General features: G+C 41.6%; 1 protein-coding gene across 1 annotated transcript in view; it reads right to left on the bottom strand.

The window, feature by feature from the left end:
* RYR3 (ryanodine receptor 3) overlaps nt 1-14482 on the bottom strand; it is a 524410-nt gene that overhangs the window by 249650 nt on the left and 260278 nt on the right. Inside the window, exons 12-14 of the mRNA XM_081795893.1 lie at nt 13184-13305; nt 2374-2542; nt 890-1025 (exon numbers count right to left, since the gene is read on the bottom strand). Of these exons, the coding sequence (XP_081652019.1) occupies nt 890-1025; nt 2374-2542; nt 13184-13305 (427 nt within the window). The remainder of the gene's footprint in view (nt 1-889; nt 1026-2373; nt 2543-13183; nt 13306-14482) is intronic.

The following is a 14482-nucleotide window of genomic DNA, read 5'->3' as shown; positions in this document are numbered from 1 at the left end:
AGTTCGAGCCCCGCGTCGGGCTCTGTGCTGTCAGCTTGGAGCCCGGGGCCTGCTTCAGATTCTGTGTCTCCCTCTCTCTGGCCCTCCCCTGTTCATGCTCTGTCTCTCTCGGTCTCAAAAATAAATAAAATGTTAAAAAAAAATTTTTAAATGTTTATTTACTTTTGAAGGAGAGAGAGACAGAGTGTGAGTGGGGAAGAGGCAGAAAGAGAGAGGGACACACAGAATCTGAAGCAGGCTCCAGGCTCTGAGCTGTCAGCACAGAGCCCGATGCAGGGCCTGAACTCACAAACCACAAGATCATGACCTGAGCTGAAGTCAGACACTTAACCGACTGAGCCACACAGATGCAACCCCTCATTTTAAAGAGGAAGGACTGGGGGCACCCGGGTGGCTCAGTCGGTTAAGTGTCTCTTGGTTTCTGGCTCACATCATGATCTCACAGTTCCTAGGATTGAGCCCCAGGTCAGGTTCTGCACTGACAGCAAGCAGCCTGCTTGGGATTTTCTCCCTCCCTCTCTCCCTCCCATGTGCCTGTGTGCACATGTGTGTTCTCTCTCTCTGCCCCTCCCGTGCATGCGTGCTCTCTAAATAAATAAATAAACTATTAAAAAAAATAAAGAGGAGGGACTGAGGTTCGGAGAGAGTAATGACCGTCAAAGGTTGTACAGGTAGTTTAGGCTGGGCTGATCACAATCCCCTTCCACTCGCTGCTGCCTTCTTGCTCTAAGTGTGGAAAGTACACTAAGTTGCTGGCGAACAGAATGAACAGTGCTGGGCTGGAATCAGCCGGTTAACAAAAGGTGTCCAAGGAGTGAGGCCGGATCAGCGATCTTGCACAGACACCCTTGGAAATCCTCCCAGGGAGAGGCTCCAGGGGTGTGCTTACCCAGCAGTTTGTATAGCAGGCGCAGGATCTCTTTCCAAGCCATGCCACTCTCCTCCCTTGCAATTCCTGCAAAGTGCGCCACGCTGTTGTAGATGTTTAAGCGATCGATGCAGTTTAACACAAGGGCCAACATTCCCTGCGAAGGAGAGTGGGGGAAAGAGTGAAAGCCCCTGAGAAAGCAGGAGCCTTTTGTTCTTTTCCCTCCCACGTCATTCACCTTTTAAAGCTCGTAATGCTAATGTGCTAACAGACCTTCACGATCTTTTTTTCCCCCTAAAAACACAATGTACACATTCTTATGCCTCTGAGACACATGCGGCATCCATTTGGAGCATGAGTTAGCGGTTTCCTCGTGGCGGGTTTGCCCCCGTGTGATTATCTCAATCTAAGGACCTATCACAAGAGGGAGCGTGAATGACTCTCACAAAAGCTTGCTCTGTGTCTGGTGGGAAATGGTTCTGACTCACCCAGAAACAGCCCTACATATAGTTCTTATTTTCCTGTCAAATGTCAAGTGAGTTCAGGAAGTTCCATTCAGATGCACAAAGAAAACCAAGCTTGCTTCCTCCCTCTCCCCCTGGCAAAAGGGTAGGATTAAGAGACAATAAAATCAAAGTGGATTTTTAACTACTTTTCTTCTACATTACAATACTACGCCGCCCAGTGAAAACATCTGTGCCTAGTTGTTCTTAAAGACATACAGTTTCAGTAGCCTTTCAGGCGTAATGTCCCCATAGCCAGTCTGCTTCGATCAGAAGACTGAGCAGGGCCAGTCTTATATTCCAGGCCAATGACTTTGGAAATGCCCAAGGGATAAGCCCTGTCCCCAGGAATGGTGGCCCTTCAGGGGGGCGACCATGACCTCTTACTGTCAAATCATCACGTCAGTGTTCAAAGAAGGCATGTGACCTAAGGTCCCGCCTAACCAAGGACAGAGGCAGAACCCAAGCCAGAGCCCCCGCCAAGTCCCAGGTTTGTTTTTCCTTGCATCCAGGTCCCATCTCTGGTGACTCAGATGCTCAGGTTCTAAGTCAGACCTGGCTCTTTACTTGTTACCTTTCAAACCAGCTCTTCAGTCATTTCCAAAGTGGCAGAACCTGGCCATGTGTATTTTTTCAAACAGGTTTTCTAGGTAATTCTGACATCTTCCAAAATTTGGGAATCACAGCCAATGGCATGCTCTAATAGTTGAGATTTAGTAACAATAGATTTGGGATACACACATGCACTGTGGCAACAAAGCTCTCAAATACAGTTTGGTTTGAGTGTGCCAATGTGCACGGTTACAACGTACATTGGTAGTGTAACCCGGTGGGGTGGACAGGGAAGGTTGGCTTCTATTTAATCCTTTTCTTCCCAGCTTCCTTCCTTTCTTGTTCTTTCCTAACTACGTGCATGCATGCACACAAGGCTCAAATGCAATCACAGGGATGTTTTAGCGGCGGACGCAAAGAGAATTGCGATGTTCAATTTTCTAGACTTACTTCTTCCTTGAAAAGATTCTGTCTGTTCTTAAGTGAGCGGAGCTTGTTCTGTTTGTCTTCGTGTTGCATCTCCTCCTCCGGGGGCTGGAAGTAGGCGATCAGGTCCTGTAAGGTCTGCAGGACCTCTTCTATTGGCAGGGTGATGGGGGCCGCCGTACGATTGTTTCCACTAAAGAACACAAGATGGACACGGACATGGACGTGGCTCAGACACGGGCCTTCAGGCAGCGTCCCTGACAAGCACCCGCCAGATCCTGGCTCTTACCTGCCCCACATGGGGCGCAGCGCATGGCTTCCTGCAGCAGTCACTCAGGGAATGACCACAAACTGGCGGTTGCCAACCAACAGACAACGGAAGAAAACACCTGCTTCGATTTTCAGGCCATTTCATAAATAAAGGGAAATGACCTGTGGCCGTCTGCCACACTTTTTCATTTTTAAAAGTAAAAACAGATTTAAAAATCATAAACTTATTCACTCATGGTTGTTTGGAACTATCACAGATTCTTCTTGGAATAGGTTAAACATAGGGGCGGAAGGGCTTCTATCACTGGGTCTCTCCCTCCATCTGTATTTTTGTCTTCTCTCTCCATGTATCTCTCTTTCTGCACATTTTTCATGACTCTGCATGTGTTTTTCTCTTATAGGTTTTATGCATGTGCACTCACACACCAGCTCCCCCTTCCTCATTTGTTATCTCCTTCGGACTTCCTCTGTGTGCGCTCTGTCCTCATTCTCAACAACCCCGCCCCCATCTTGTGACATCCTTCTCTCCTTCTGTCTTCATGTCCCTCTCCCTCCTCAGTGTTACCCTCCCCACCATCGCTCTTTCTCTGTTGTGATCCTTCTATCCTGAATCTGTGTTTCTGACTCTGTCATAATTTTTCAAAAAGTCTTGTTATTAAATCCTGTCAATGCAGAGAGAACACAAACCTCCACAGATGGCAAAATAAGCCCTCATTTTCCCATGTCCTTGGCAGGTACACTGGCGAGCCTTCTGGAAGGTAAAGGCTAAAAAAGAGGAAGGGGGAAATGGAGCCAGCCCCCGTGTAAATGCATCATGGCCCCAGGGGACTGAGAATTGGTGGAATGTATAAATAATGTCATGGCTTTTCCTTGGGTCAATTTCTAAGGACTTCTCCTTGAATTTACAGTGAACTTAGTTATATATTAACCTGGACACATGCTAAGAAAAGACTGTTATCTAGGCCTGAAGCAAAGGCTTAATAAGCCCTAAGAGCCCTCAGCTTATGAAGTGACAATTCCAATTTTGTACATAAAAATGACAAGTGTTGGGGCGCCTGGGTGTCTCAGTGGGCTAAGCATCTGACTTCAGCTCAGGTCATGATCTCATGGTTCATGGGTTCAAGCCCCACACTGGGCTCTACACTGACATCATGGAGCTTGGTTGGGATATTCTCTCTCTCTAGCTCTCTCTCTCTCTCTCTCTTCCCCGCGCCCCCCCCCCCCCCGCCTGCCACCCCCTGTCTCAAAACAAACAAACATAAAAAAAAAATGACAAATGCATGCAGTAAGGACAGAACACCAGTGGATTACAGGCAGGGAGATCCTTCTCATGAGTGTGTGCTCTGGACCGTGGAGGTGTTCAAGGAATGCTAATGACTATCTGAGATATTATAGTATACCTGCTGTGAGGACATGAGGTGAAGGTTTGAGACTACAAAACCTAATTGGGAATGACTTCCCAGTTCTAGATTCAGAGAAAAATGAACATAGTCTCCCCAGTATGTTTGGTCCAGTTGCAGAGTCCCCTAGCCCCACCTGCCCCCCTTTATAAAAACATTTTAATTCTACTAGAAACAATGACACCAGTTCAGTAAAAAGTGTGTGATTAAAATAAAGATGAAAACATACAAGAGGTTTGCTGGCATTTTGTAGTTTGAAAGGGAAACTTACAGGGGTTGGGAAACCCAAGTTATAGTCAATGCCATGAACATGTGCTATCTGGAGTGCCTGCTTCTAAGCCTCTTGGGCTTCACTTTCCCCCTGGAAAATAGGAAAGGTACAATCTACTATTGCCAGGGTCCTTCTGGGTCTAATTTTTTTGGTGGGTTCTCAACGTTCGATTGCTTTATCTTGTCCTTTCGAGACACCTCAATATAATAGTCTTCCGCTGGACTAAGGCAGATCCCCCCCTTCCCTCAAAACAGAGCACATACCCCATGCCTGGCAGTGGGGAAACAGACATGACCTCTGAATGGCTTCAGGGCGCTCATGTTCTACTCCAGAACCTTAGGGAGGAGGCCCAGATGTACCAAGAAGGGACATAGGGACAAGATGATGTCTCAATTCAGAACTAACTACAATGGTACCTACTTTATCCCAGCCATCTTTCACTCCCTACTTCAGCCACTGCCCCACTACCTTCTCAGATCTTTCCAAGGACTTCTTTTGTTTAATTCAAGTACAATCCCAGGGATTCTGAATATTTACCATACTATTACCATAACACAACTATTTATGTATTGTTTCGATCATAAGGTTAAACTCAGGACAGCTGGGCAATATCTTCTCGTCAGCAGGATTTCTGAGACTCCCTCACCCCTCATCTGTCCTATTGGACAGCTCCCAGCAACTGACCAGAGGATGATGAGACAGCACAAGCCAACGCCAACCTTTCTTCCTCATTGTTCTTTCTTCTTCCTTCCCTATTAATTTAACTTTAATGTGTTTTTTCCCAGAAGGCCACCCTCTGTCCTTCTGGCTTCCACTGTACACAGCATGTTCTGTTGGTTTCTCAAAAGAGACAGGAGAGGAGAAACTTACTCACAAATGATTTTTTATCCTTCATTTTCCAGCTCTTGAAAATTTCAAGTGCTATGGCTTTTGCAGCCCCCTTCGCTGCTGCATGGGTTTTTCAGTAGTCCTCCTTTCTTCCAAAAAAAAAAAAAAAAAAATCTTAGGGCTTGGAGAATCCAGAATGTCCCGCATTGAAGGGGAAACATCCAGAACAGCTGAGTGAGGAGCTCAGGAAATCCTCTCTCCCACAAAATAATGATAAACTTGGGGTAAATCATCTCAAACAATTGTTTTAGGACTCTGGAAATTGACCCAAGCCATACAATAAATTGAGACTGATCGACTGATTGACTGATTTATTAAATAATGAGCCTCAGTAAGAACAGTAGGAGTCTATGGTGTTTCAGTCTGAGGCTGTTTCCATGCTTTCTTCCAGCTTCAGACCAAAGAAGTTCTAACAAGGTGGGGTAGACAATGAGCAAGGCCACACATGTGCTCAGGAGGTACTGGAGAGGGACCTAGTTATCTACTCATCTCTGGCCGAATATGAGGTTTTGTACAAGCAGAAAGCAAAATCCAGGACAGACCTAAAACTGCCTGAACTCTGAATGTGTCATCTAGCCCACAAGCAGTTCCATCAGCAAATACTTGTAAGAAATATTTACAAGACAACCAGGCTTGCCTTCTAAGAAAGACTAAGGGAAGCCCTTCAGGCTGAAATAAAATGACACCAGACAGTTAGCAGAATCCACATCTAGGAATAAAGAGCACTGGTAAAGGTAATTGTGCAGGTAGATATAAAATATGGTATGAACATATTCATTTCTCTTTTGTTCTTATATTTTAAAAAACACAAATGGATAAGAAAATAATGATAAAACTGGGCTTATAACATATGGAGATGTAATATACATGATAATAGTATCACAAGGAGGAGGAAAGTAATACTGGAGCAAAGTTGCTTTATTTTACTTAAGTTAGTATTAATCCGAGGTGGAGTGTTAGAAGCCCAAAACAGAGTGAGTTTCCTAGAGCAACCACTAGGAATATAACTCAAAAAAGTAGCCAAATAAAAACAAACAAACCAAAAAACCTTAAAGAAATTAAAATGGTAAACTAGAAAATATCTATGTAACACAAAAGAAGGCAATGAGAGGAAGAGAGGAAAAAAGAACACGAGATCTATAAAAATCAGCAAAATGGCAGGCATAAATCCAACAATTTGAATAACTACATTATCTATAAATGGATTACACACACCAATAAAAGGAGGACACTTGTCAGAGCACATAAAAATAAAAATTCAGTGTATGCTCTCTATAAGACCACTTTATAGATTCAAAGATACAGGCTGCAAGTAAGAGGACTGAAGAACTTACACCATGCAAACAGTAACCATAATCTGCATATGAGGCATCTGGTGTGGCTCTACAAAACAGACTTGAAGATAAAAGATGTTCACAGAGAAAAAAGGGAAATGTTCTGTAACTATGGAAGAGTCAATTTATCAGGAAGATATACCTATTATAAACATATAACCACGTAACAACAGAGACCACAATGTATGAAGCAAAAGTTGAGAGAATTGAGGGAGAAACAGACAAGTCAACTTACCAGTGAGAAATTAAACACCCTATTCTCAGTTAATGTAACATCTTCTAATGGAACTGTATTAATGAAGGGCAAAAACCATATGATCATCTCAATAGACAAAGAAAAAAAGATTGTCAAAATCTAACTCATTCAAGATGAAAGAAACCTCTCAACAAACTAGGAATAAAAAGAGAACTTCCTCATCCCAATAAAGGGAATTTATAAAAACCCTACAGTTAACTTCATATTTAATAAACAAAGACTGAATGTTCTCCTGCTAAGATCAGGAACAAAACAAGGATGTCTGTTCCTTCCACTTTGATTGCACATCATAGTGGATGTTCTAGTCAGTGCAGTCATGAGGTGGTGGTGGTGGTGGGGGTGGGTGGGAAGAAAGGGCATCCATATTGGAAAGAAAAAAACAAAACTTTCTTCATTCACAGATGATATGACCCTTTATGTAGATAAAGCATGCGTGTGCACACACACACACACATCCACCAGAATAATAATTTTCAATTAAGTCACAGGATATATGATGGATATTTTAAAAACTCAATTTCTATATGCCAGTATTATTTATGCAGTGAAAAATCTGAAAAGAAATTAAGAAAATAATTCCATTTGTAGTAGCATCAGAAATAAATACTTAGGGGGCACCTGGGTGGCTCAGTTGGTTAGGTGTCTGAGTACAGCTCATGTCATGATCTCATAGTTACGGAGTTCAAGCCCCACGTGGGGCTCTGTGCTGACAGTTCAGAGTCAGAAACCTGCTTTGGATTCTGTCTCCCTCTCTCTCTGCCCCTCCCCCACTCACACTCTGTGCCTCTCTGTCTCAAAAATAAATAAACATTAAAAAAAAATACTTAGGAACAAATTTTACAAAAGCAGCCCAAGACTTAAACACTGAAAACTGCAATACCTTGCTGAAAGGAATTCAAGAAAAATAAATGGAGAGACATTCTATGTTTATGAATCAAAAGCCTCAGGATAATTAAGATAAAAGTTCTCCCAAAATTGGTCTAAAGGTTCAAAGCATTCTCTATAAAAATACTGGCAGGCTGTTTTGCAGAAACTGACACCTTTACCCTAAAATTTATATGGGAATTCAAAGGATTCAGAAGAGCCAATAGAATTTTGCAAAAAAGGTACAAAACTGGAGGATTCACTGTATCTGATTTCAATACTTACTACAAAGCTATGTTCATCATTTTGGCCAAATCACAGGTATGAAAGCCAGTGGAATAGAACTGAGGGTCCAAAAATAAACCCTTATATTTACGGTCACTTGACTTTTGACAAAGGTGCCAAGGCAATGTGATGGGGAAAGGATGGGTCTTGTCAACAAATTGTACAGGGACAACGAGGTATCTACAGGATCCACTTAAAAAAATAAATTTCAATTCGTATTACCTCAGACCGTGTATAAAAATTGATCCAACATGCAACCTCGGCCTAAATATAAGAGCTAAAATTATATAACTTTCAGAAGAAAACACAGGAGAAAGTCTTGGTGACTCTGGGGACACCCAAAAGCACAGTCCAGAAAAAAAGTTATGTCATGTAGGACTTCACCAAAATTAAACCTTTTGTGCTTCAAAAGACATCATTAAGAAAATGAGAAGAAAAGCCACAAACTAAGAGAAAATAGTTGCAAATCATGAATCAATAAAAAACATGCATCCGGAAGATACAAAAAACTGTCAAATGTCAGCATGAGGACAAACCACCCAACTAAAAAAATAGGCAAAAGCCCTGATTACATTTTACTCAAGAAGAGATACGAATAAGCACATGAAAAGATGTTAAAAATCATTAGTCATTTTGGAAATGCAAATTAAAACCATAATGTGATACCACTTCATATCCACTAGAATATATACAATCAAAAGTCAGACAATAAGGATGTGGAGAAACTGGAACTTTATATATTTCTGTGTGGAGTGTCTAATGGTGTGTCTACTTTGGAAGGCAGGTTTTCAGTTTCTTAAAAAATTGAACATACCTACATGTCCACTGATGGATGAATGGATAAACCAAATGTAGTATTTGCATACAACGTAATATTATTCAACCTTAAAAAGGAAAGAAATTCTAACATGCTACAATATGAGTGAATCTTGAAGACTTTGTTAAGTGAAATAAGCAAGGCATAAAAAGATAAATATTGTAGGATTCTAATTAAGTCAGTCAAATTCACAGGAAGGTTGAATAATGGTTACCAGGAGCTGGAGTGGGGCGGGGGGGGGGGGGGGGGGGCTACGGAGGGGGGAGGGGAAGGGAGGAAACGGGGAGGTTTTTTTCATGTTTATTCATTGTTGAGAGAGACAGAAACAGAGAGGGAGGGAGATCATGCACACAGGTTGGGGAAGGGCAGAAAGAGATGGAGACCCAGAATCCTAAGCAGGCTCCAGACTCAGAACTGTCAGCACTGAGCCTAATGTGGGGCTCGAACTCCCGAACTGCGAGATCACGATCTGAGCCAAAGTTGGATGCTTAACCAACTGATCCACGCAAGCGCCCCAGGGAGGTATTACTTAATGCATATGGAATTTCTGTTTGAAATGATGTAAAATTTCTGGAGACGGATGGCGGTAACTGTTGCACAACTATTTGAATTTAGTTAACATCACTAAATGGTATACTTAAAAATGGTTACAAAAGTAAATTATATGCTTTGTATATTTTATCATAAAAATATTAAAATGTTTAAATGAGTTACATATGACTTTGCAATTCCATTTGCTGATATTTACCTAAGAAAAATTAAAATATATATCAAAAGACTTTTACACAAACATCCATGGAACCATTACTGATCATAAGCAAAAATAGAAAAAAATCCACTGTTCCTCAAAGGGCACACAGAAAGTGAGGTGCATCTGTACCTGTCTGTTCATCTCTCCCTATAGATAGATCTCTCTATACACACGTGTATGTATATACACAATCATACATATACATACGCAGACATTTATATGTGGATGTGTATTATGAGATACACATACACAGGAACACTCTTCAGCAATAAGAAGGAACAGAACACCCTTATGTACTACAATAGGGATGAACTTCAAAAATGTAATACTAAGGGAAAATCTGGAACCAAGGACCACATATTGTATACATTAACTTATAAATGTGTTAAATTGAGACCCAAACCAGATAACTGGTTGCCTAAGGCTGGGGGTGGGAACTGATATACACTGCAATGGGCATAAGCAATCTTTTGGGGGGAATGGAATGTTTTAAAAGTGAATTATGGTGATGGTTGCACAGCTCTGTAAACTTATTAAAATTCACTGAGTTGCATACTTAAAAGGATGAATTTTATGATATGTAAATTATAGCCCAATAAAGCTGCTTAAAAATAATTTTCCCACTGTCAGGTATGTAACTCCCACTGACTTTTTAAAGTAATAGCTTTATTAAAATATAATTCACATATTATACAATCATCTATTTAAAGGGTATAACTCGGTGGTTTAATGGTTTTTAGTGTATTTATAGAGTTTTGCAACCATGGCCTCAATCAATTGTAGAACTTTTTCATCAGCTTCGACCAAAACTCCACACCCGTCAGCAGTCACTCCCCTTGACCCTTACAACCAACTTAGCTCTAGGCAACCACTGATCTACTTTGTCTCCACAGAACTGCCTATTCTGGACATTTCGTATAAATGGACTCATACCACAAATAGCATGTATCAGTCCTTCATTCCTTTTTACGGACCAATAATATTCCATTGTACGGATATGCATAAGGCACATTTTATTTATCCATTCATCAGTTCGTGATTTGGGTTGTTTCCCCTTTTTGGCTATAATGAATAATGCTGTTTTGAACATCTGTGTCCAAGTTTTTCAGTAGACGTGCTTCATATATCTTAGGTATATACCCAGGAGTGAAACTGTTGGGTCACATGGTAACTCTATGTTTAACCTTTTAAGGAATTTCCAGACAGCATTCCAAAATGGCTTTAACATTTTACATTCCCACCAACAGTGTATGAAGGTTCCAATTTCTCTACATCCTGTCTCACACTTCTTATTAAGTCTTTTTAATTATAGTCATCCTTGTGAGAGCAAAGTGTTCTCTCACTGTGGTTTTGATTTGCATTTTCCTCCTGGCTAATGGCTCTGGCCATCTTTTCATATGCTTATTGGCCATTTGTGTATCTTCCTTGCAGAAATGTCTATTCAGATCTTTGCCCATTTGTAAATTGGCCCAATTGTCTTTTCAAGGTTGAGTTGTAAGAGTTCTTTATTCTAGATACAAATCCTTTATCAGATGTATGATTTGAAATATTCTTCCCCATTATGTAGGCTTTTTCCCCCCACTTTCTGGATGGTGCCCTTTGTAGTAAACAAGTTTTTCATTTTGATAAAGTTTACATACTTTTTGTATGTATTGTTGCTTCGTATTTTGTTGCTTTTGTTTTTGGTGTCATATTGAAGAAACCACTGCCTAATCTAAGGTCATAAAAATTGAAGCCTTTGTTTTCTTCTCCCGGTATTTATGGTTTTAGGCCTTACAGTTAGGTCTTTGATTCATTCTGAATTAATTTTTGCATATCTATGAGGCCGGCCAGGGACTTTTAAGACAGACACAGGGGCAGGGTTTGAGAGAACCAAGAACCAAATAAAGCCATCCAACCTCTAGGGTCATGGTTCTGGTGACAGTCCAGACTACACAAAAAACTCTTGTTTGCACACAGCTATGTTTTCCTGCCTATACCAAGCTATTCATTCATATTATACCCTTTCTATGAAGAAGGGGAGGTGACACATAGCATGGCACAGAAGGGAGGAACCACTTTGCTCAGGGATCACAGGAAACCAGTGGCAGGGCCACAAGCAGACAGAATGGCTGACTTGAAGTCCTCAGCTCCCTTCGGCGGTAGGAGTACCTAACTGTCTTCCTTCCTTTCTCTGCTTTAGTCACAGGACCCCCTGAGTGGTACTGGGAACATGGCCAACCAACCAGAGGTTCTATTTCTCAGCCTCCCTGCAGCAAGGTGTGGTCACATGACTAGTTTTAACTAGTAGAGTTCAAGAAAACGTGATCTATTTCTGGGTCCTATATTAAAAAAAAACCTCTTGCCCTCCGCCACTTCCAATTTCTTCCCCCACACCCTCCATTCTTTTGGGGTTTTTTTGGCAGTATCCAACCTGAGAAATGGTGCCAGCAAGCTTTTTTTTGATCATGTAGATGAAGAAAATATAGCAGGACAGTTGGTCTCAATGGTGTTGAATATTAGAATCACCTGGGGAGCTTTAGGCAAAGCTAGAGGTGGAATCCAACCACAGAGATTCTAATCCAATTGGTATGAGATGCCACCTTGGCATCAGGGTGGTAAAAGCTCTCCAGAGAAATCTAGTATGTGGCCAAGGGTAAGACCTCTATTCCAGGGCAGTGGTTTGTAAACTTTATTATGCCTCAGCATCAACCAGAGGGCCTATCAAAACATGATTTTCTGGGGGTACCGCTTCCCAGGTGTCTGATTCAATACGTCTGGGGTGGAACCTGAGAATGTGCATTTTTAACAAGTCCCAGGTGATGCTGCTGTGCTGGGTCAGGGACGCACTTTAAGAACCTGTAAATCTCAGGGCAGCAAGATAGAAGGAACCTGAGCCCCTGGAGCCAGACCTTGCCTAACCTATACTATTACTTAAAAGAGAAATAAGTGTGTATCTTGAATTACAACGGCAGCTTAGCCTATATCCTAACTGACACATTGCTTGGATCACATTATTCCAACAGGAAAAGTAAAGGCATAAAATTTTTTTCTTATTTCATGCAAATTCACACACACAATTTAAGCCCCCCTGGCTTTAGAGATATTCTCCTACAAAAAAAGGACAGTTTGGAACACTGCACTGTTTACAACAGAATCCATTTCTCATGGTAATTGGTGAACACAATCCACAGCGTTCTGCATTGGCAGCATTGTTTCGGCATCCAGGGGATTATGATCCAAGCAGGCAGTTCAGTTACTTTTCCCATTTAGGTCTCAGCCATAGGTGGGTAACACAAGGCTTTCAATGCAAATCTACTTGGATCAAAAACCATAGCAACGATTCTGAATGATGTAGAAAGCTTTTCTCAATAGCACGGGAGGGTGTGGATCTGTTTCTCCCCTCTTCACACACTAATACCGAAGGGATTTAAAGTGCTTTGGCAGTCTTCACTTAATTTTCTGGAGGAGACCTTGGGTATTCATGACACCAACCTCAGTAACCAATGGGGCTCAAGCATCTGTTGGGCAGAGGGCGAAGGTGGTAGGAGGTCATTTGCTGGGAAATAAGATTCGGTCCCAAGCTCTCTGTGGTAAAACTCTTTGCTGGTGTTTAATAATTTCCTGAAAACTTCAAGTATTGAAAAGGGAGTGGGGGTAGGTAGGACTGGATGGCCACAGAGTAGAAACTCTCAGATAAAGGGAAGGAGCTTATGTACCTTACAAACTGGCTGAATAAGGCTGTCGTGTTCCGGATGATCCGAGCAGCCTGGGACTCCTCGCACTGGCATCTCTGCAGTGTTAGCCCGTCATCCATGTGGCCTTCCTGATGGAGTATGACCTACCCGCAGAGCAAAAGAACCAGGGCCGTTTATACGTGACTCCATAGCTGGACAGTCAACTTTTCTTGCAGTATTTATTTACCTCATCCCTTGTATTCCTTCCCCCCAACCAGGTTCCTCTGGGTCCATTTGAAAATGGGACATTAACAAAGTTATTTTGCCCATACTCCCTATTACTGACCTATGAATCATTCCTGAGACACAGTGCTTTGAGGAAAATAAAATTTTATGTGCTACTATGGTATGAGTTACAGTAAATTCCTTAGGACGGCCAATTTGAAAAGGTGAAAACATATTTTATAATAGATTTTTTCTCTTGAAATCAACACAAAAACTTACCCTTGGAAACGGGAAAAGTCACTTTGTTCAGAGTCTTTTTGTCCAGAGATAAATTGAGGAAGAATAACAAGTTAGACAGAAAACTCTACTGGGTTAACAGATCCTCTACTGGGATCAGGCTCAGATTCCCCTCCTGAAGGATAGCTACAGTTGACTGTACAAATGGGGATGCAGCTCAAGGTCGTAGTTTGCTTCTCATGGAGGCTAAGGAGGGGGTTTGAAAGCATAGGCTCTGGTATTAGTTGATGTGAGTTCCAGTCCTACTCTGCTACTTCCCAGCTGTGTGACCTTAAGCAAGTCACTTAACTTCTCTTTGCTTCAACTTCACCATCAAATGGACTTATAGGGTTGTTTTGAGGACTAAATGATTTACATGCAAATCACGTAGCATGTTTCCTAGAATCTAAGAGGTACTCAATGAATACTTGTTATAAAGGGCAGTGTATTACTGATTTCAAATCAGTTATCTAAAAGCTAAATATACATATTGACCACCAGTGACATCAGGATACAATTCTGGGGCAGGACTAGCAGCTTTGAAGATGGAAGTCAGTGGCATTTTCCCTTGAAAGGATCAAGTGTATGCAGATATTAACTGAGGTGGTTTGAGTCTGAGTCAAGTCAGAGTTAAATCCTAATTCAACTTCCTGACATGGTTTCTTCTTGATGTAAGTGAAGGGAGACCATTTGTAGGTCCTGGGGTGTGGGGTGGGGTCAATTAAATAGAACATGTAGCTCTATAAAATATCTTTAGTAAAAGCATTTTGGTCTCATTTTTATTATTTTCTTAAGTTTATTTATTTATTTTGAGAGAGAAAGAGAGAGCAGGAGAGGTGG

Source organism: Panthera onca, chromosome B3 (genome assembly GCF_046562875.1).
Source record: "Panthera onca isolate mPanOnc1 chromosome B3, mPanOnc1 haplotype 2, whole genome shotgun sequence".
In the NCBI taxonomy this organism is placed as follows: domain Eukaryota; kingdom Metazoa; phylum Chordata; class Mammalia; order Carnivora; family Felidae; genus Panthera; species Panthera onca.
Note: the sequence above shows the minus strand (reverse complement) of the source record. Positions and strands in the feature narration are given on the sequence as shown.